The sequence below is a fragment of the Ovis aries genome, chromosome 13, assembly GCF_016772045.2.
Source record: "Ovis aries strain OAR_USU_Benz2616 breed Rambouillet chromosome 13, ARS-UI_Ramb_v3.0, whole genome shotgun sequence".
Lineage (NCBI taxonomy): Eukaryota > Metazoa > Chordata > Mammalia > Artiodactyla > Bovidae > Ovis > Ovis aries.
The window spans coordinates 64,758,858-64,780,554 of record NC_056066.1 but is presented as its reverse complement, the minus strand read 5'-3'; the positions used below and the strand labels follow the sequence as shown (position 1 = coordinate 64,780,554).

General features: G+C 49.3%; 1 protein-coding gene across 1 annotated transcript; it reads right to left on the bottom strand.

Moving 5' to 3' along the window:
* Positions 1 to 1,252: 1,252 nt before the first annotated feature.
* On the bottom strand, positions 1,253 to 14,461 carry ERGIC3 (ERGIC and golgi 3). Its single transcript, XM_004014525.5, has 13 exons — positions 14,340 to 14,461; positions 14,126 to 14,196; positions 13,925 to 14,012; positions 13,601 to 13,720; positions 9,107 to 9,200; positions 8,085 to 8,250; positions 7,887 to 7,944; positions 3,665 to 3,696; positions 2,788 to 2,884; positions 2,647 to 2,711; positions 1,820 to 1,956; positions 1,688 to 1,743; positions 1,253 to 1,492 (listed from the first exon to the last, which is right to left on the bottom strand). Exons 1-13 carry the CDS (start codon positions 14,425 to 14,427, stop codon positions 1,413 to 1,415), a joined length of 1,152 nt encoding a protein of 383 aa, XP_004014574.1. The 5' UTR covers positions 14,428 to 14,461; the 3' UTR covers positions 1,253 to 1,412.
* Between the last annotated feature and the right edge of the window lie 7,236 nt (positions 14,462 to 21,697).

Sequence of the window (21,697 nt, the reverse complement as noted above, 5' to 3'; positions counted from 1 at the left end):
CTGTTTGCCACAGGGCTCAGACAATGTCACTGAGACTGGTTCTTTGCCTCTGAGCCTGGCAGTGCTGTTCTCAGGGGAAGCTCTTTTACGAAGATGGTCTGTCCCTGGAAGTATAGGATGGCTGGGGCAACCCCGACTCTCCCCATCCTCACGTCCAGGAGGAAAGATTTCCTAGTCCTGCTGGAGCCTGGCTCGCTCTGTGTCACTGCGGCCAGCAGGGATGGGGCATGCTGACTGGGGCCCTCCCCTGGAGCTTACGGTGGGAGATCAACCCTCCTCAAAAATCACACAGGCTGACGGGGTGGGCAGGGAGGTACCCAGAGGAAACTCAGGATACTGCTAATAGGAGAAATGGTTCCTGGGCGACCAAAAAAACAGGACTCACTGAAGTCAACAACACATCCACAATTTATAGAAAGTGCCATCAATAACACGTCCAAGGTCACAGCTCGCAAGTGGCCAAGTCAGAGCTGGGTCTTATGTCCGCCTGCCTCCAGAAGTTGTGTGGTCATTGCTCTACTTTTGCTTCTCCCCCCACTACTGTCTTACACTGAAACTCCCCGACAAATGATCAGCTGAACTGACCAGCTTTTAAAATCCCTGGTTCCCTGGGCTGTACAATAGTGAGGTCTTACGACTGGTTCCCCACACGTCTGAAGGGCTCTGATGTAAAGCCCTGACGAGGTCCAGAACCGAGGTCTAATGCTAGCCCTGCCAGCACCACTACCTTCCCTCCCTGTTTTTCAGTTCTGTGTCCATGCAGGAAATCGCAAAGGACCTGGCTGGACCCTCCTTGGACACCAGGAGCCAGGAGGGGCTTGGCATGGAACAGGGTCAGTAAGCAGGAGAGGATCAGGTGACTGAGCCCAGGGTGGCAGGGAGGGGCACCAGCTTCAGCCACCACTAGGGGGGCAAGTCCCAGCCTGCACACCAGGCCCATAACCAGTAGGGTCGGAAACTTACAAGCTTGGGAGCTGCGGTGACTCCAGGAAGCTCATCCTGGAAAGTTCCATCTTAGCCCTGGGGCTGAACCCAAAAGGCCCAAAGACCACAGTGGGAGGGCTGACGACAGGGCTGTGGGGTGGACATCAGTCTGGTTTGAATAAAGTCCTATTAAGCCGGGGATGTCCACATGGGGCTCCCAGAGCCACGTGCTCTGATCTGCTAGTCCTGACTGCCTTCAGTAAGTGGCTGCAATGAGGGGTTTTCCCACACCCCAGCGAGACCCAAGAACCACACCGAGACCAGTGAGTATATCACAATCAATAGATTTACCAACAACCTGGAGCTGCAACTGCCTCTTTAAATGGGGGTGGGGTGGGGTGGGGGAGTAGGGTAAAAAGAGGCGGGGAAAATGACCCCAAAGTCAAAGAGAAACAGGAAAAAGAGGGGAGCGGTGGGAAGACAGACAACTATGTTGTCTTCCCTAGATCAATTTTCTTCTGGATGGCTCGAGCTGAGTGGTAGATGAGAGAGTCGATGAGTCCGGCCACTGGGGAGAGAGACCAAGGCTGGCACTGGCCCAGGTGGGCCCTCGGTTTGACCTCCAGGCCTTATCACCTGACTGGGCAGGGGCCCTTGAGGTGCCCCTCCTCCCTCAACCAAAACCCGACTCGGGGGAGGGGGTGTCAAGCTTTCCACTCCCCACCACGCCCTCACCCCAGACAGACACCCCACAGCTTCTGACCTGTGAACATGCCCCCGATGATGGCGCACACGCCCGTCAGGAAGTGTGTGAAGGACCTGGCAGAAGGGCAGGGAAGGTCAGCAGGCACCCTGCTCCCTGCAGGCCCAGGCCCCTCCCTTCCCCGGCCCTCACCTGTGCTTCTCTGTCAACTTCACCATCATGGGCGAGAGCTCGTACAGCACGAAGACGCCGGGAAGCCCCTGATCGCCCATCAGCCCGTTGGCGACCTTCTCATGTCTGGTCACAGAGAACTGATTTGTCCTCAGCACCTGGCACAGGAGGGGAGACTGGACCAGGGCCAGGTCTGTGACCTGGCTCCCAACCCCGCAGTCCTAGCCCCTGGTCCGGCCCCTGGTTTAGCAGTGCCTTGACTGTGTGGAGGGGAAAGCGAGGCCCCGTGCTGGAGTCAAACACTGCAAGGCCCGGGGACCACCTCAATGCCCTCTTGCAGCCTGACCATCCCCGCTTTCCCTCCAGTCACCAGCTCTTTACGGGTTACCAATCCCAGCTCCGTATGGTAGACCCTCTCAGTGGGAGAGAACAGCAACTCTTCAAGGCTGCAGCATGAACCCCGGGCAATGCTAGGCCTGGCATCCTCTCCACTCAGTCCTCATGCATTCTACCCATCTGCAGGGATGCTGCTCCACAGGCCACAGGAGAGAGAGGAGGGAGGGGCATGGAAGGGTCAGCCTGGCTAGCTGCTGGCCCAGGGCAGACCGTGGGGGACAGAGAGGCAGAGCGTGTACACGGGAGGAGTAGATGGCAAGTAGAAAAACTGCTCTGAAATCTGACAGCCTGGGGCCTGAGCTCTAGCTGTGGGGCAAATCACCCAGCCCCCTCTGAGCCTCAGCCTGTCACCCATCATATGGGGTAAGAGCAGGACTTCACTTCCCAGGTTGAAGGAATGCACGGGCTTGGCACCAGAGGGTGCCCTGAGGTCTGGGCCCCCTCGGACTCACCTCTCCGTCTACCTTCATGTACACTGTGGGCACCACCTTCACAAAATACTGAAACATCATGGAGGCTGTGGGGAGAAGAGGGCACTGGGCATGGGTGCGAGCAGGGCTTGGGCCGCTGGGGGCTACCTCCCGGGCTAGTACCTTGGGGTGCTGTGACGTTGGTGTGGTCCAGGGGGTTCACAATGCCCGGGTAGTCCTCCCCAAATGACAGGTGCCGGATGTAGTGGGTCATGTTGATCTGCAAGCAATACCAGCACCTGGGCCTCCGAGCACTCGAGGCTCTGACAGGCCCCACCCTCTCAAAGGCTTTTCACACAGGGGCACCTGGGTCTGGAGGGTGGGTGTGCGGAGATGGGTCTTCCTTTAGAGAACCTGCCTGAGACAGACACCCCCAACCCCCACCTAGGAACTCCTTCCTCAGGGTCTGGGGGCTCACGGGGCTGCAGAGTTTGAGGTTCTGGCTGCACCCACATGTGAGACAATCACAGCACATGCTCTTGGTGGCCTAGGCTGGAGGGGCCCCGGATCTCCCAGCTCCCTCCCCTGTTCTGCTCCTGTCGAGTCAAAGAGCCACTAGAGGGATCTTTTAAAAACTATCCAAATCCATACGACCATTCCATTATGATTCCATTATGACCCTGCTTGAAGTGGGCCAACAGCCTCCCACTGCTCCAGAAAGAGACCAGACTCCCCGGAACGGCACATGGCCTGTCAAGCCTCCAGGCTCATCCTCAACCAACCGCACAGCCCTGTTTTTCCTCAGAAGTGGCCCCACCTTCCTGACCTCACTCCAGGCTCCCTCTGCCTGGATGCTCTTGCCCAGGCCCATCCCCCATCTCCAGCCTATGCAGGTCTCAGTTCAAAAGTCACACCAGTGATCCTCACACTGCACCCCTGTCAGAATGTGGTTTATTTTTCTGTATCTGCTCCCCTATCCCAGGATGTCTCTACAGAGAATGAAGGCAGCGACTAGGCCTCCACCTCCATCCGCCCTCCATGGTTTCCACCCGGTACGTACGTTGTCAAGGCCGAAGCTCTGCAGGTCGTGGACTAGGAGAGAAGGGAGAAGGTGTCAGCAGGGGAGCAGGCTCTCCAGGCCCTTACTTGGGCCTCCCCACTCCTCCTGCTGGACCATGACCTGCCTGGCTTGTCTTCCACCCCTCATTCACTCACCAACCCAGCCCTGCTTGAGGGCAGCCAGAGGGCCTGCTGTGTGCCTGCATGAGAGGTGAGAGTTCATGCCCTCTACAAGGCCCACTTCTTCCCTCTCATGTGCAGGGAGCCCTTCATGGGCACCACTCCAGACCTCTGCCCCGACTAAGGCCTGAGGCCCTGCATCTCAGGAGATAAAGCCCATTGACTCAGGTCTTTCAGGAACTAGAGCCGATGGGCCAGTCACTGAACCCCAAAGCGAGGTGGGACTTAAGAATGTGGCTTAAGTTCTTTCCCAGCCTCCTCTGCTCCCACCCTCAAGCCACCAAAGGGAGCCCAGCAGGCACCCTACACCCCCTGTTCCAGAACAAATTCCTCCTGCCCTCGAACCCTGATCCCTCCTGCTACAATGAACCCCAGCTAATGGATACACCCACCACTTGTTATAGTCACCCAGCTGTCAGGCCAGAGAAGGACCCCCTCCCAGGTCCACCCACACCCACCCCCCTTCTTGGGAGGACAGGCTGCCCCAGAAATGGGGGCTTGGTTTCCCTGGGGGTAGGGCCACTTACTCTCCACAGCGTGTACTGCAGCATGGGGGAGAGGAGGAGAGAGAAGGGAGGAAGAGAAAAAAGATTCAAAGCTTCACAGCGAGAACTACAGAGCTGGACACGTGGTAGGAGGGAGGACCAGATGTTCCTGCCTGAGTAGCGGGGTCTGGACTCAGCTAACAGGCCTCCTCCTGGTCCCCTCCCCTGGCCAGAGAGAGTGCAAGGCGGCTTGGGCAGAACTGTGGTAGCCTGGGAAGAACAAAAGACCTAGAGCCCAGAGGGTCGCTTTCCTAGCTGTGTGACTAGCAGGTCACTTGCTCTCTGTAAGGCTTGGTGCTCTCTGAAGACCAGGTAGGATCTAAGATAAACTTTACCATCTTCCCCTCTCCTCCCCCATATCAACAGGATGTCAGAAACTAGCTTCCAGGCCTTCTGTTCAGCCTCTGGCCTTGGGCGGCTGTAGCTCGAATATCTGTGTTTCGAAACTATGTTTCGAATATCCCTCAAGGGTATGGGGGACCCTTTGTCCTGGGCTCCCTGCTCTGACAACAGCCAGACGGAGAAGCAGAGATGGGCCACCTCTCACTGAGTGCCCGCAGGCTGTGTTCCCACAGAGCCACATTGATTGTCTTCCTACAATCCCAGTGAGACCACCTTCCCTGGCCCCTGCAGATGCACCTGCCTGCCCCAACTTTCAGGCGCATCCCCACAGACCGCTTTGAAGACCAGCAGGGCCATCTTCACTGAGCCCGCTGCTTCTGTCCTTTGTTACCAGGCAGCTCAGGACTGCCGGGTCATCTCTTCCCTGGACTCTCACCACCATGTGGCTCTGTATGACCCCGAGTACAATCCTGACTCCCATCCCTTCTAAGTCCTTCCACACGCCCTGTTACTCATCAGCAAAACCTTGGCATCTCCAACCTCCACGCCTCCCTCCCGCTCACACTCTGGCCACAGCCCGGCTCGCCCTTGCAGCCCCCAAGCAATGACTATTTCTCTCCCACACCTGTCCTCCTTCCTGGCCTTAACAGAGGTCCTCCGTGCTCCTCCATGCCATTTCTAGATCACTTCATTTCCCTTGATTTTCCCTAAAAATCTCAGGTCTACAGTTCATGGCCCTACACCACCTTCCATCCCCATTTGTCTGAATCGCCCGGAGACCCACACAGAACCACCCGTCAGTCCTCTCACAGGGCGCTCGAGAGTTTTGGCCACTTGCTGTCACACTCTCTTAGACGATGGCCCTGTCACGACTCCTATGATTTCCATGTCACCCTGCTGCCAACCTACCTGTACCTATGCAGGTCCGCCTTCCCTCCTGCTGCCAAACTGGGACTTTCTACACCTCTAAGGCACTACATTGTCTTCCTTTTCCTTCTCAAGGACTTCAGTCCAGCCAATGTCCCTCTCAGCTACAGGGCATCACTTCTGTTCTCTCCACTAGGCAATTTCCGACAGCATGTTGACACATGGCTACACCACACATCTTACAAAACTCCCCCTTGACTTCCATTCTCTCCAGCGACGGGCCCCTCTCCCCCTCCCCTTGAGAGCAAGCCCCACAAGGGCTGCCTCTGTTCGCCGCCTGCAACTCCTCTCCCACGCCCTCCTGAACCACTCAGCGGGTGCTTCCTGGCCCAAACTACTCTGTTAGGGTCACAATGACCACTGCCATATTAGACACCCCATGGTCGTTCTACCTGACGTCCAGAAGCACCCGACACAGTTCTGGAAACACATCCGCCCCTTAGCTTTCAGGATATCACTCTCTGGGTCACACTCTCACCTCCCGTGTCTCCGCTGCTGCTTCCTTCTGTCCTCTAATTTCGGGGGCCTGGCGCTTAGAGCCCTGAACTCTCCTCCTCTACATCTACCCTCCCCTCCACCTGAAAGGTGATTCATCCAGTCTCATGGTTTTAAATACACACCTGACTCCAACATGTGTATCTCTAGGCCAGACCTCTCTCCTGAGCTCCAGACTTGGAGTGGCCAATTGCTTACTTGACATCTGGGGTGATATCCCATTGGTCTGAACACATCAAAGGCAGCTTCATGTTCTCACTCCAACCATCTAAACCTGTTCCTCTGAGCCTCCCCTTCTCACTAAATGGTAACTTCATCCTGCAGAGTCATCTTTACTCCTCTCTTCCTCACCTTCACATCTGTTGGCAACCCCTCTCAGCTCTACCTTTGAAATATCCACGGTCACTTCTCACCACCTCTACCCCGACTCCAGCCCAGCCCTCATCATCCAGTGACTCAAATGATCACTGTGACAGCCTCCTAACTGGCCTCTTGCTCCTGTCCTCCCACGCTCTGGCCCCTCACCCATAACCCACCAGTCTCCTCAACAAAGCAGAATGCGGCCTATCAGAGTTAAGTCAAAGTTAAGTCAGATCACGTGAAACTTCTTCAGAGCCCTACAATACGCTCCCATCTCATGCAAAGTAAAAGACCAAGTCCCTGCAATGCCCTCCCAGGCCCTACACGACAGGGCCCTGTTACCTCCCTCACCTTATTTCCTAAGCATGCAGCTCAGCTCACCATGCTCCAGTCACCCTAACTTCTTCCCTGCACCCTGAGTTCACCAAGCACGTTCCTGCCTTAGGGATGTGCATTCGCTATTCTATTTGAAACACCTCCCCACAGTCATCCACATGGCCAGGCCCTGTACTCACTTCAGATCTTCACTCAGAGGTTACCCATCAGTCTTCCCTGACACCCTCCATGGAACAGCACACACACATACCATCTCACCCAAGCCTCTCACTTCAATCATTTTCATCCTGCCTTTTTTGGGTTTGAGTTACTTAAATACATTCTTGATATACCATATCTTTATATGTACTTGTTGACTGTCTCCTTCTTTACTAGAATGTTCTGAGGGCAGGGACTTTGTTTTGATTGCTGCTGTATCCTTAGCACCTAGACTAGCACTTGATTGACAATCACAATAGGTGATTACTAAGTATCTAGAGAATGTATGAATGAAAAAAGGAATGAGAATAAATCTCCATTTATTCATCCTTGTGAACAACACTGTGAGGCACGTACTATTTCAGGCCCATTTTACAGAAGAAGAAACTGAGTAGGGCTCACTATGTCCCAAGTCAACACAGCCTGAGAGCGGCAGAACCTGGGCTCCAAACCGGCTCTGCTTCCATCAACGTCTCGCACATGGGTTACTTGACGCTGGGGGCTGCCACTTAAACAAGTACCTACCACACATCAGGTTCCCCGCTACCATCTTTAACCTGCCCAAACAGCATAGGAGATAAGAACTATCATCACCACTTTAGAAAGGAGGAAACTGAAGCTCGAAAAGTAAAGGAACTTTCTCAAAGTTGCAGACAACCTGGAAGGTCTAAGACTGAAATCTGAAGCCAGACAGTCTGGCTCCTTGGCGTGTGGCCTTAACTGTTTACCAAACCACTGCCCTGAGACGAGGGTCTGCTCTGGGCCAAAGACAAAAGAGCATCAGGCAGGGGAAGGGGCCCTCCAACTGGCCAGGTGTCCCGGCTGATCTGAGTCGCTTACCGTGCACGTGGGACTGCTGGAAGCTCTTCCCGGGGGCAAAGTGGAAGTTTCCGGCCACCTGGGGGGAGATGCCCGCTCATCCTCCAGCTGTTTCCTCCTTTCCCTTTGTCCCCTGAGGGCAAGTGTGCCCTCGAGTCACAGTGGACTGGGGCCAACCCACAGCCCAGCTGGCCTGTCCCGCCTCAGCTCCTCCTGTACCTTGTTGACCTCCAGGAAGCCATACACCTGGCAGCCTTCGTTCTTCTGCTCCTGCATCTTCTGGCTGAAGCCCTCCCGCCGGCACTGCTCAATGGTGTCCGGGTTCTTGAAGGCCCAGCCTCGACGGCGATATGCCTCCCGCACGTCCTCACAGGAGTTACAGCACCTGCAGAGGGGCGGTGCGAGAGGTGTCAGAGAGGCACCCCAAAAGTGCCGGCACCTTGGGGAACAAGGCAGCACTGCCCACTAACAAAGCCTCCCCAGCCTCATCCTTGACCATCCAGTGCCTTCCAGGTATGTTTCCTCTGTGGCAGCAGGGCTGTTGAAACATACACACTCCCATTCTGTTCGAGGTGATGAAAAGTTTTAGACCGGATCATAGTGATGGTCACACAGGACTATGCAGGTAGTTAATAGTACCAGATGGCACATATGAAAACAGTCAAAATGGTAAATTTCATGTCATGTATATTATACCTTAATTAAAAAAAGATTGTAAATACATATTCCCAGGCTCTACCCTAGATCTGCTGAACCAGGGGTCTCTCAGGGGTCAGGGCCTGAGAAACAAAATAGCAGGTGCCATATAAGGAAGGCTTAAGAACCCGGGCCGAGCCTTTCAACCTCAGTGCTGTACATAGAAAATACATTTATTCCCTAGGTAAGTCTTATGAGAAAGGTGTCCTTTTCACCCCCTTCACAAGGGTTATGTAGTCTGGCCCAAGGACACATAGGTGGAACCCAGGCAGCTGGACTCCAGAGACTACCACTGAGCCAGAACAAGGACCACTTTGACCTCGTCCCCAGCTCTGCAGCTCCCAGGAAGGGCCTGGCCACTGAGCCTGACACCTGACCTGGGATCAGTGACCAAGGCACATAGCTCATCCCATCTAAATCCTTGGCCAACACCACCCCTCCCCCCCGCCCCCAGCATCCAACAGAGGCTGGGGATGACTGACAAGAAGCACCTGAAGGGAGCCCTGCTCCCCACCCCCCAGCCTGACCCCCTGACCCTGGCTCACTTGATATCTTCCGTCTCAGCACCATAGCAGCTCTCACAACGATCAGGGTCCAGGGAATCAGGATCAAACACCTTCACTTCGACTTTCCCGAGCTCTAAGCGGGGCAAGAGGCAGGGCCATGAGCCAGGAGCAGGCGCAGTGAAATCGGTACCCCTAACTCTCACATGGACTTCCCTGGTGGCTCAGATGGTAAAGAATCTGCCTGCAGTGAGGGAGACCAGGGTTTGATCCCTGGGTTAGGAAGATCCCCTGGAGGAGGGCATGGCAACCCACTTTAGTATTATTGCCTGGAGAATCCACATGGACGGAGGAGCCTAGAGGGCTATAGTCCATGGGGTGACAAAGAGTTGGACATGGCTAAGTGACTAAGCACAGCATAACCCTCGCATGGGCCCTCTGGCCTGTGGCTTAGGAATAATAAACATTGTAATATCTAATATTTACATAGTGCATACTATGTGTCAGGCACTAAGCATTTCCACACATGTAGTATTTCTTTTAATAAAAGGTAATAGCAATAAAACAATAAAAGTGAATACTAAAGATTAGCTGAGTACAGGTTGCTGTACTTTACACATAGTCTCTTTTCAACCCCACATGACTCTGTGAAGGTGGAGGTTACTGTCCCCACAGTACTGAGAAGGTGCTGAGGCTCAGAGATGAAAAGTGATTTCGCCCAATGCAACACTGTACGTGGCAGATATCAGCTCTGAATCCACAGTATAAGCCCTCAACCCCCTCGCCCTGGTGCTTGCTCTCAGACTGCTCTCTCTGCACCTGGCTCCCTGCCTTTAACTACCTCACTGTAACTGGTGGTTTCAATATTCAGAACCCTGACTTCTAGTCCTCCAGTAATCTTTTTATTTTTGTCAACCATCCTCAACGAGCCATTTCCATACTCAGTTATTACCAGTGGTCACAAACCTTCCAAAATTCAGTTTCATATATCCCAATCTTAAATCTTATCCTCTTTTTCCCACTCACTCTCTCTGGTACCCAGAACCCACCGATTCTTTGATACCACTATCACCCCTTCATACCCGCACTTCCCTCTTTATTTAAATTCTATGGTTCAAAAAAAAAAAATTTCTATGGTTCAAATGGGTAATGAACGGCCTCTTTACTAAATGGTGCTGAAAAAAACCAGATATTCACATGCAAAAGAAGGAAATCACACCCCTATTTTACACCACTCGCAAAAATTAACTCAAAATGGATTAAAGACTCACATGTAAAACTTGATACTGCAAAACTCCTAGGAAGAAAACACAGGGAAACAACTCCTTGATACTGGTCTCGGCAATGACTTTTTGGATGCGACACCAAAAGCACAGGCAACAAAAGCAAAAAGAAATAAGCGCCACTACATCAAAAGAAACAGCTTCTGCACAGCAAAGAAACTACTAACAACATGAAAGGCCAACCTATGGAACAAAGGAAATATTTACAAAAGATATCTCTGATAAGGGGTTAATATCAAAAACATTTGAGAAACTGATATAACTCTACAGCAAAAAACCCAATTTGTCCACTAGGTATCACCTCACATCGGTTAGAATGGCTATTATCAGAAAAAAACAAAAAATAAAATAAGTATTGTCGACAAAGCAGAGAAAAGGGAACCCTTGTGCACTGTTAGTGGGAGTGTAAACTGGTACAGCCATTATGGAAAACAATATGAAAGTCCCTCAAAAAATTAAAAATAGAATTGCCATATGTCCCAGCAATCCCCATTTCTAGGTATATATGCAAAAAAAAAAAAAAAAGAAAGAAAGAAAGAAATCACTATCTTGAAGAGATATCTGTAGTCCCATGTTTACTGTAGCATTATCCACAATAACCAAGACATGAAAACAACATAAGAGTCAATCAACAGATGAATGGACAAAGAAACTGTGACTTGTGTCTGTGTGTGTATGTGTCTATATATACACACACACATATTTCATATGGTATATATATGTAATATTCCAATATATATAAGAATATATTGGCATATTATATATTCTGAACATTTTATGGAGAAACTTGAACAAATGTTTTGGCCAAACCAATATATACTAGGTATATGCACACATGGGTGTGTGTGCTTAGTCACTCAGTCACGTCCAACTCTTTGAGACTCCATGGACTGTGGCCCACCAAGCTCCTCTGTCCACGGAATTCTCTAGGCAAGGATAATGGAGTGGTTGCCATTTCCTCCTCCAGGGGATTTTTCTGACTGAAGGATCAAACCTGTGTCTCTTACGTCTCTTGCATTGGCAGGTGGATTCTTTACCACTGGGCCACCTGGGAAGCTCTGTATGTGTACATATTGGAATATTATTCAGCCATTAAAAAGAAGACTATCCTACCATTTTCAACAACATGGATAAACCTGAGGATATTATATTAAGTGAAATAAGTCAGACAGAGAAAGACAAATACTGTTATGGTCTCATTTACATGTAGAATCTAAAAGTAACAAATTCATAGAAAGACAGTAGACTGTTGGCTGCCAGGGCTTCAGGGGTAGGGAAAATGGGGAAATGCTGGTCAAAAGGCACAGACTTTCACTTATAAGATGAATAAGTTCTGGGGCTCTGACAGCATAGGGACTATAGTTAACGATATTGTAAACTTGAAAGTTGCTAAGAGTAGATCTTAAATGTTCTCACCTCATATACAAAAAAGGTAACTGTGAGGTAATGGCTGTTACTCTACTATGATAATCACCTTACAATATATATGTATGTTAAATCATCATGTTGTATACTTTGAACTTACATGATGCTATATTCCAATTATACAGCCACAATGCTGGAAAAAAAATTCTCTAGTCCACTGCTGTAATTATTCTCTTGCACACAAGCGAAAGTCACTTGTTCCTCTCTCCCTTCATTGTATAAGTCTAGCAAAACCCAACTTCTAGCTGAGTTCAGCCCTCTGCCTACTTTTTCCTGTGCCTCCCTTAAGACTGCCTGGCAATCCTACTTCCTTTCACTAATTCCTTTCACTCTTCCATTCTCTGAGATGACTAATTTATATCTTTTCCTCTCTCCTTAGGCTTCCAAAATCCTTTCCCCTTTCTCCACTCTTAGCTAATGACCTTGCTTTCAATCTCCACTAGAAAGATAGAAGCAACAGGACCTGGCTTAATCTCAACACCAAACCAACCAACCCACATGCACTCTCTTCCAGTCCCCACCCCGCTTCTCTGCTCTCTCTTGCAGCAAAACTCCTGGAAGGGTCATCTATACTTGATGTCTCCATTTCCTTTTCTGCTCTGTGATTAGATTTTCATCCCCAACAGTATCAAAACTATTCTATTCAGTTTCCAGTGACCTCCATGTTGCCAACTGCAATGGTCAGAACAACCCAACCAAGCCGCTCTCAAATTCCTGACCCACAGAAACTGACAAAAACAAATGTTTGTTGAATTAAGTCACTAACTTTTGGGGTTACTTGTTACACAGCAGTGGAGATATATATGTTCCCCCACCTCTCCAGCCATACACAAAAGTCCTCTTCCTTCTCTGGTCATTAAACGATTCACTCGCTCAGACCAAAGCCTTAGATCGACCTTGACTCCATGTCCAATCCTATAGCAAATTCTATTGGTTTTACTGGTGTTCAACATTTGAATGAACAAATGATAAAGCTGACCAACAAAGCAATCTCTAAGGTGTGAAAAAATCAGAGCTTTCAGGAAGGTTTTGTTATGGAGGGAAACTGAGTTAATGGAGGCACTGGGAGGACACAGAGAAAAGAAAGGAAGCTAAAAGTGAACAACACTCTGAACTAGCCATTATACATGTATTACTTCATTTGATCCTGCAATTCCACAGGTGGAAGTGGTAGGTACAACTGTTTTTTTTTTTTTTTTTTTTTGGTACAACTGTTTATCACCATTTTAATAGCCGAAGGCACGGACAGCAAAAGACAAAGCTACATCTGAACTCAGGCAATCTAATTCAAGAACAAAGACTTAAACTTAAGCCATCCTGCATTCCAAGACGGAAGAGCATTATGGGCTGAAGTCAGTCTGTGGGATGGGGAAGCAGACAGCCAGAGAAGCCTGGGTCCACCTAAAGGAGTTCTGCCAAGGCTCATAGGACTCATCCTCCGACTTCTGTTACTAAACCACAAATGGCAGGGATTCGGGACCTCAGAATGACAGCCACGTAGAGTACTCTCCTCAATACACAGAGGCTAAAAAGCCAGGATTTCAGCCCACCCTGACTCTTAGTAGCTGGGGGACCCTTGGAAAGCCACTTGACTTCTCTGAGTCCTAGTTGCTTCATGTGTCACTGAGTCAGTCACAGCCCACCTGCCAGAAGGTAGGGCTTGGGCATGTCCAGCTCTGGGATTTGAGGTCTGGCCTCTTCCCCCCAAGTTACCATGCCGCTCTGCCTCTGAGCTGACGGGAGTCAGTCACAGCCCATTTGCCAGACGGTAGGGCTTGGGCATGTCCAGCTCTGGGATTTGAGATCTGGCCTCTTCCCCCCAAGTTACCATGACGCTCTGCCTCAGAGCTCACGGGAAAGCCGTCCTTATCGAGCCGTTTCTTGAACAGGTTGTGTTCCACATCCAGCTGCTGCTCCCCAGCCACATCCATGGCATCGATGCTCAGATCTGGAAGCAGGAGGTTAGGGTAAAGGGCTGTGTCCTAAGGGCAAGGGTTTTGGAGAGTAAGGGGAGCTTGTTTGGGGGCGGCAGTGGACTAGGGGAAGGAGGCTCTCCTGGAGTCCAGTCCAGAACCTGAGGCTGGAGCTGTGAACCTGGAAGCCATCTGAGAACGCTGGGGCTTGCCATTCCCACCCATGGTGAGGTACTCACAGGCACAAGGCATGTGCGGAAAGAGCACATTGATGTTGATCTTCAGTTTATCCCCCCGTGACTTGTCCACGTAGAGTTCAGGATGCACCTGGGGCAGGACTACCTTAGTAAGATTTCACCTCAAGCCTCTCTTGCCCCATTCCAAAAGCTCCTACCACTGTAATGCCAAGCCCCGCCCACTTACTAGGCCCCGCCCCTTACCTCTGTGGTGAGGTAATACTGCAGCTCCGACAGGAACAATAATAGCATAAGAAGGCCACTGACAATGGTCACTGCAGGGCAGGGAGAGAGGGTCAGAGTGGCCTCTGTCCCTCTCCCTCTGCCCCCGGCAGGCCGGACAGGTTCCAGGCGACCCGGCCAACCTCCAGGACACCCCACTCCCCGCGACACCGACCCCGACCCCGCCACGCCCTACCCGTGGCACCCCCGCAGGTCTTGACCCGGAAGTCCTCCAGAGTCTTGGGATAGGCATCGAACTGCTTCAGCTTCCCCAGCGCCTCCATGGGGACCAGCCGGAAAGGGGAAGCCAGCGGGCCCACCCCGGCAGCCTCCCGCTTCCGGCCCGGAGCTTGGGCCACGCCCCCTCTTTCCGCACGCAGGCGCAGCAATGCCCACGCTTGCTGCGTTCTCACTCAGGCCGCCCCGCCCACCTGTGCTGCCACTTCCTTTGGCGGCTGGAACGGCTCCCGCAAAGGAACGGGCTCCCGCAAAGGAACGGCCTCCGCGGGGTGGTTGAGGGGGTGAAGAAGTAAGGGGTTAGGTTTTCTGTGGAGCAGAGTCCGTGGAAGAGGACTCCACCGGATAGACACAGTAATAGCAGCATTCGCTTGCCTTGTGCCCGGAGGTGCACCTCGAGTTTCACATCAGACTCCTGGAACATCCTAGAACAGTGGTTTTCGCAGTGTCCTCAGTGGGCAGCCTCATTATCATCTGAAATTGGTTAGGAATGCAAACTATTGTGCCCTGACACAAACCTGCTGATCAGAAACTCTAGGAATGGCACCCAGGCGATTTCCTGCAGTTACAGCTTGAGAATCACCTCTGTAAAGTCGGTGTGGCTTTTGTATCCATTTTTCTCAAGGATAAACTATGGCCGTGGAAAAGCTAAGTAACTTGCCGTGTGTGTGTGTGTGTGTGTGTGTGTGTGTGTGCGCGTTAGTTGCTCAGTAGTGTCTGACTCTTTGCTATCCCATAGACTATAGCTCGCCAGGCTCCTCTTCCTCTGTTCTTGGGATTCTCTAGGCAAGAATACTAGAGTGGGTTGCCATTCCCTTCTCCAGGGGATCTTCCAAAGCTAGGGACAGAACTCAGGTCTCCTGCATTGCAGGCAGACTCTACTATCTGAGCCACCAGGGAAACCCAACTTGGCCTAGATGGTAGGAATTAATGGCAGAGCCTGATTCCAACCCATTTCTTCTGGACCTCAAAGTACTCTGGGAGCAAGAGCCTTTTAGGGAACTGTGGAAAGTCCATAGAAGAAAATTACTGACACATTGGGTCAGGGAAGGCTTCCAGGAGAAAGAGAAGGGACACAAGCTGGGTCCCTTGTGGCAGTCCAACTCAGGAGAAGCCGAGTCCCCCTTTCTGTCTGCAGGCTACAGCCTGCCAGGAAGGGAAGAAGGAAAGGGCTAATGCGTATTAATTGAAAACTGACAACATGCCAATTACTGTTATCCATTCTACATCAGCCTGGAGAAGGGAATGGCAACCCACTCCAGTATTCTTGAACGGAGAATCCCATGGACAGAGGAGCCTGATGAGCTACAGTCCATGGGGTTACAAAGAGACATGATTGAGTGACTGAGCATACTCTACATCAGAACAGCTCTGGAAGTCGGTGCTATTTCAAACCCCATTTTGTAGATGAAAAAGCCAAGAGTTGGACTGACATTGCCCGAGGTTGCAGGGGGAGTTAACAGGGCAAAGCTGGGCTTCAAGGCCTGATTTTTCTGACTCTAGAGCCTGGGTCTTTCCCACACATTAGCTACCACCACACCAAGTGCAAGAGAAGTCTATTTTCAGTTAGATGCCCATGAACAGTGTTGGCAGAAATTATCCTCTCCTCTCTGTCATATGTCCACGCCATGCCCATTCATATTTGACTTCCAAGCCTCCTTCCTCAGTGGGGTTCCCCGCTAAAACACACTTCTCCACTCCTTTAACATGTATTACTCAAGCTTTTCTTGTCTCCCCTGTTATGGAATACCATGGTGAGTAACAAAGATGTGGTTCATACTTAACTCTTGAGGAGCTTTCAGTGGGGAGTAGGAAGAGGTAAACAACAACAAAATGTATGTATGTTATATAAACCACTGAACTGTGCTCTGAAAATGGTTACAATGGTAAATTTTTTGTTATGTGTATTTTACCATAATAAAATTTTTTTTGAAAAAATAATAAAGTAATTAACTACTAAATAAAGGAGAATGTGCCTTGCACTGTGAAGGAAAAATCAGGGAACTGTAATAGGGACAGCAAAGTGGAGAGACTTTCTGTTTTAGGAATTCTAGAAGTAGGAAGTCCTTTCCCTTCATAAAGTTATTCTAGGCGACCATGACTCAGAAGTCATAGGAGACCAAGACACTGACCAGTTGGAAACTTTGCTCTTCACAATGTCAGGCTTGCCCTTAATGCTTCCAGTCCTCCCCATCAAGGTGAGGTCCTTTGGCCATGGGAGCACTTGGATCCTGCACAGGAGTGCCTCACTCTGCACACTGGGTTGCAGGAAGAGGGGGTCCCTGGTCACATGTAGATGTAGCCTAAGCCTGACCAGAGAAGGGGAAGGTTTCAGGCCCTTTCATTGGTTCATTCTGCCCAGTCACAGCCTTCTTTCACCCTACATGAGACACTGATAAATGAACTTTTCCTTAAATCATTGAGGAAATAAGTATATTTGAGGGTTTCCCTGGTGGTCCCGTGGTGAAGAATCTGCCCACCGATGCAGAAGACATTGGGCTGGGAAGATCCCACGTGCTGCAGAGTAACTAAGCCCATGCACCACAACTACTGAGCCTGTGCTCTCGAGCCCAGGAACCACAACTAATGAGCCCACGTGCCACAACTACTGAAGCCCATGCACTCTGGAGTTCATGCTCCACAACGGAAGACGCAGCAATGAGAAGTCTGTGCACCACAGCTAGAGAATAGCCCCTCTCACCACAATTAGAGAAAAGCCTGAGCAGCAGCAAAGACCTAGCACAGCAAAAACTAAATATTAATAAAATTATTCTAAAAAGAAATAAGTATATTAGGGACTTTCTTGATGGTCCGATGGCTGAGACTCTGGGCTCCCAATTCACGGGGCCTGGGTTCAATCCCTGGTCAGAGGAAGTTCGACAAAGTGCAACAAAGTTCAAAGATCTCATGTGCTGCAATTAAGACCAGGCACAGCCAAATAAATGAATAGATAAATATATTTTTTAAAGCAATGAAACTGAACAAAACTATCACAACAATCACCTTCAGTTCAGTTCAGTTCAATCGCTCAGTCGTGTCCGACTCTGCGACCCCATGAATCACAACACGCCAGGCCTCCCTGTCCATCACCAACTCCCGGAGTTCACTCAAACTCAATATACCAGCAAATTTGGAAAACTCAGCAGTGGCCACAGGACTGGAAAAGGTCAGTTTTCATTCCCATCCCAAAGAAAGGCAATGCCAAAGAATGCTCAAACTACTGCACGATTGCACTCATCTCACATGCTAGTAAAGTAATGCTCAAAATTCTGCAAGCCAGGCTTCAGCAATACGTGAACCGTGAACTTCCTGATGTTCAAGCTGGTTTTAGAAAAGGCAGAGGAACCAGAGATCAAATTGCCAACATCCGCTGGATCATCAAAAAAGCAAGAGAGTTCCAGAAAAACATCTATTTCTGCTTTATTGACTATGCCACAGCCTTTGACTGTGTGGATCACAATCAACTGTGGAAAATTCTGAAAGAGATGGGAATACAGACCACCTGACCTGCCTCTTGAGAAATCTGTATGCAGGTCAGGAAGCAACATTTAGAACTGGACATGGAACAACAGATTTGTTCCAAATAGGAAAAAGAGTACGTCAAGGCTGTATATCGTCGCCCTGCTTATTTAACTTCTATGCAGAGTATATCATGAGAAATGCTGGACTGGAAGAAACACAAGCTGGAATCAAGATTGCCAGGAAAAATATCAATAACCTCAGATATGCAGATGACAACCAGTGTTACGGCAGAAATTGAAGAGAAATTCAAAAGCCTCTTGATGAAAGTGAAAGAGGAGAGTGAAAGAGTTGGCTTAAAGCTCAACATTCAAAAAATGAAGATCATGGCATCTGGTCCCATCACTTCATGGCAAATAGATGGGGAGACAGTGGAAACAGTGTCAGACTTTATTTTGGGGGGCTCCAAAATCAGATGGGGGCTGAAGATGGTGACTGCAGCCATGAAATTAAAAGATGCTTACTCCTTGGAAGAAAAGTTATGACCCACCTAGATAGCATATTCAAAAGCAGAGATATTACTTTGCTGACTAAGGTCCATCTAGTCAAGGCATTGGTTTTTCCAGTGGTCATGTATGGATGTGAGAGTTGGACTGTGAAGAAGGCTGAGCGCCGAAGAATTGATGCTTTTGAACTATGGTGTTGGAGAAGACTCTTGAGAGTCCCTTGGACTGCCAGGAGATCCAACCAGTCCATTCTGAAGGAGATCAGCCCTGGGATTTCTTTGGAAGGAATGATGTTGAAGCTGAAACTCCAATACTTTGGCCACCTCATGCGAAGAGTTGACTCATTGGAAAAGACTCTGATGCTGGGAGGGATTGGGGGCAGGAGGAGAAGGGGATGACAGAGGATGAGATGGCTGGATGGCATCACCGACTCGACGGACGTGAGTCTGAGTGAACTCCGAGAGTTGGTGATGGACAGGGAGGCCTGGCGTGCTGCGATTCATGGGGTCACAAAGAGTCAGACGCAACTGAGCAACTGAGCTGAACTGAATGGCAAACAATCGAGGAAAATCAACAGTGCAGCAATCCTGAGGTCATGATACTGGTTGGGACAACTAACAGACCAGTAAGCCAGCCAAAAAATTAACAGATCTGGAAAGAAGATAGTTACTGTGGGTCTTAATAAGGTTTCACACATCACTGGTGGTCTGGAAGGCTGCCCACTTGTATAAGCCTATACACATGCTCAGGAGAGACTGGAGAGGGTTCTAGATATCCTGTCATCCTTGGCTGAATGTGAGGTATGGAGCATGCAGAAATTTAAAGGGGATGAATCTGTGAACTGCCTAAATTGTCAGTGTGTTCTCCAAACCACATGGAGATCCATTGGTAAAGGGCAGAAGCTTTATTAGCTCAAGATATTTAAGTATAACTTACAACAAATCAGTGACTGGGCCATTAAACTACATTGAACCAAGGTCACCCCTAACTCTTCATGATCCTGGGTTAGGCAAATCCATGATACAAAGTCATGATCCATAAAATGAATTGGACTCCACCATGACTAAAGCTTTTGCGTTTCAAAAGACACTAAGGGAAAAGTTTGCAAACCATGTATGATAATGGACTTATATCCAGAATACATAAGGAACTCTTAAAAGTAGTAAGATGACAGTAAAATGGCCAAAAGATTTGAATAGATATTCACCAAAGAAGATATATGAATAGCTAGCTAATAAGTGCATGAAAAGATGCTAGGCATCAATTGTCATTAGACAAATGCAGCTTAAGACCATAATGAGATACCATCTTATACTCACTAGAATCAGTTTAATTCAGTTCGGTCGCTCAGTCATGTCCGACTCTGTGACCCCATGAATCGCAGCATGCCAGGCCTCCCTGTCCATCACCAACTCCCGGAGTTCACTCAGACTCACGTCCATCGGGTTGGTGATGCCATCCAGCCATCTCATCCTCTGTCATCCCCTTCTCCTCCTGCCCCCAATCCCTCCCAGCATCAGAGTCTTTTCCAATGAGTCAACTCTGCGTGAGGTGGCCAAAGTATTGGAGTTTCAGCTTCAACATCATTCCTTCCAAAGAAATCCCAGGGCTGATCTCCTTCAGAATGGACTGGTTGGATCTCCTTGTAGTCCAAGGGACTCTCAAGAGTCTTCTCCAACACCATAGTTCAAAAGCATCAATTCTTCGGCGCTCAGCCTTCTTCACAGTCCAACTCTCACATCCATACATGACCACTGGAAAAACCAACACCTTGACTAGACGGACCTTTGTTGGCAAAGTAATGTCTCTACTTTTGAATATGCTATCTAGGTGGGTCATAACTTTTCTTCCAAGGAGTAAGAGTCTTTTAATTTCATGGCTGCAATCACCATCTGCAGTGATTTTGGAGCCCCCCAAAATAAAGTCTGACACTGTTTCCACTGTCTCCCCATCTATTTCCCATGAAGTGATGGGACCAGATGCCATGATCTCAGTTTTCTGAATGTTGAGCTTTAAGCCAACTTTTTTACTCTCCTCTTCACTTTCATCAAGAGGCTTTTTAGTTCCTCTTCACTTTCTGCCATAAGGGTGTGTCATCTGCATACCTGAGGTTAGTGATATTTTTCCTGGCAATCTTGATTCCAGCTTGTGCTTCCTCCAGCCCAGCATTTCTCATGATGTACTCTGCATATAAGGTAAATAAGCGGGTGACAATATAAAGCCTTGACGTACTCCTTTTCCTATTTGGAACCAGTCTGTTGTTCCATGTCCAGTTCTAACTGTTGCTTCCTGACCTGCATATAGGTTTCTCAAGAGGCAGGTCGGGTGGTCTGGTATTCCCATCTCTTTCAGAATTTTCCACAGTTGATTGTGATCCACACAGTCAAAGGCTTTGGCATAGTCAATAAAGCAGAAATAGATGTTTTTCTGGAACTCTCTTGCTTTTTCGATGATCCAGCGGATGCTGGCAATTTGATCTCTGGTTCCTCTGCCTTTTCTAAAACCAGCTTGAACATCAGGAATTTCACGGTTCATGTATTGCTGAAGCCTGGCTTGCAGAATTTTGAGCATTACTTTACTAGCATGTGAGATGAGTGCAGTTGTGTGGTAGTGTGAGCATTCTTTGGCATTGCCTTTCTTTGGGATGGGAATGAAAACTGACCTTTTCCAGTCCTGTGGCCACTGCTGAGTTTTCCAAATTTGCTGGCATATGGAGTGCAGCACTTTCACAGCAGCTTCTTTTAGGATTTGAAATAGCTCAACTGGAATTCCATCACTCCCACTAGCTTTGTTCGTAGTGATGCTTTCTAAGGCCCACTTGACTTCACATTACAGGATGTCTGGCTCTAGGTGAGTGATCACACCATCGTGATTATCTTGGTCATGAAGATCTTTTTTGTACAGTTCTTCTGTGTATTCTTGCCACCTCTTCTTAATATCTTCTGCTTCTATTAGGTCCATACCATTTCTGTCCTTTATCGAGCCCATCTTTGCATGAAATGTTCCCTTGGTATCTCTAATGTTTTTGAAGAGACCTCTAGTCTTTCCCTTTCTGTTGTTTTCCTCTATTTCTTTGCATTGATCACTGAGGAAGGCTTTCTTATCTCTCCTTGCTATTCCTTGGATCTCTGCATTCAGATGCTTATATCTTTCCTTTTCTCCTTTGCTTCTCACTTCTCTTCTTTTGACAGCTATTTGTAAGGCCTCCCAAGACAGCCATTTTGCTTTTTTTCAATTCTTTCCCTTGGGGATGGTCTTGATTCCTGTCTCCTGTACAATGTCATGAACCTCCGTCCATAGTTCATCAGGCACTCTATCAGATCTAGGTCCTTAAATCTATTTCTCACTTCCA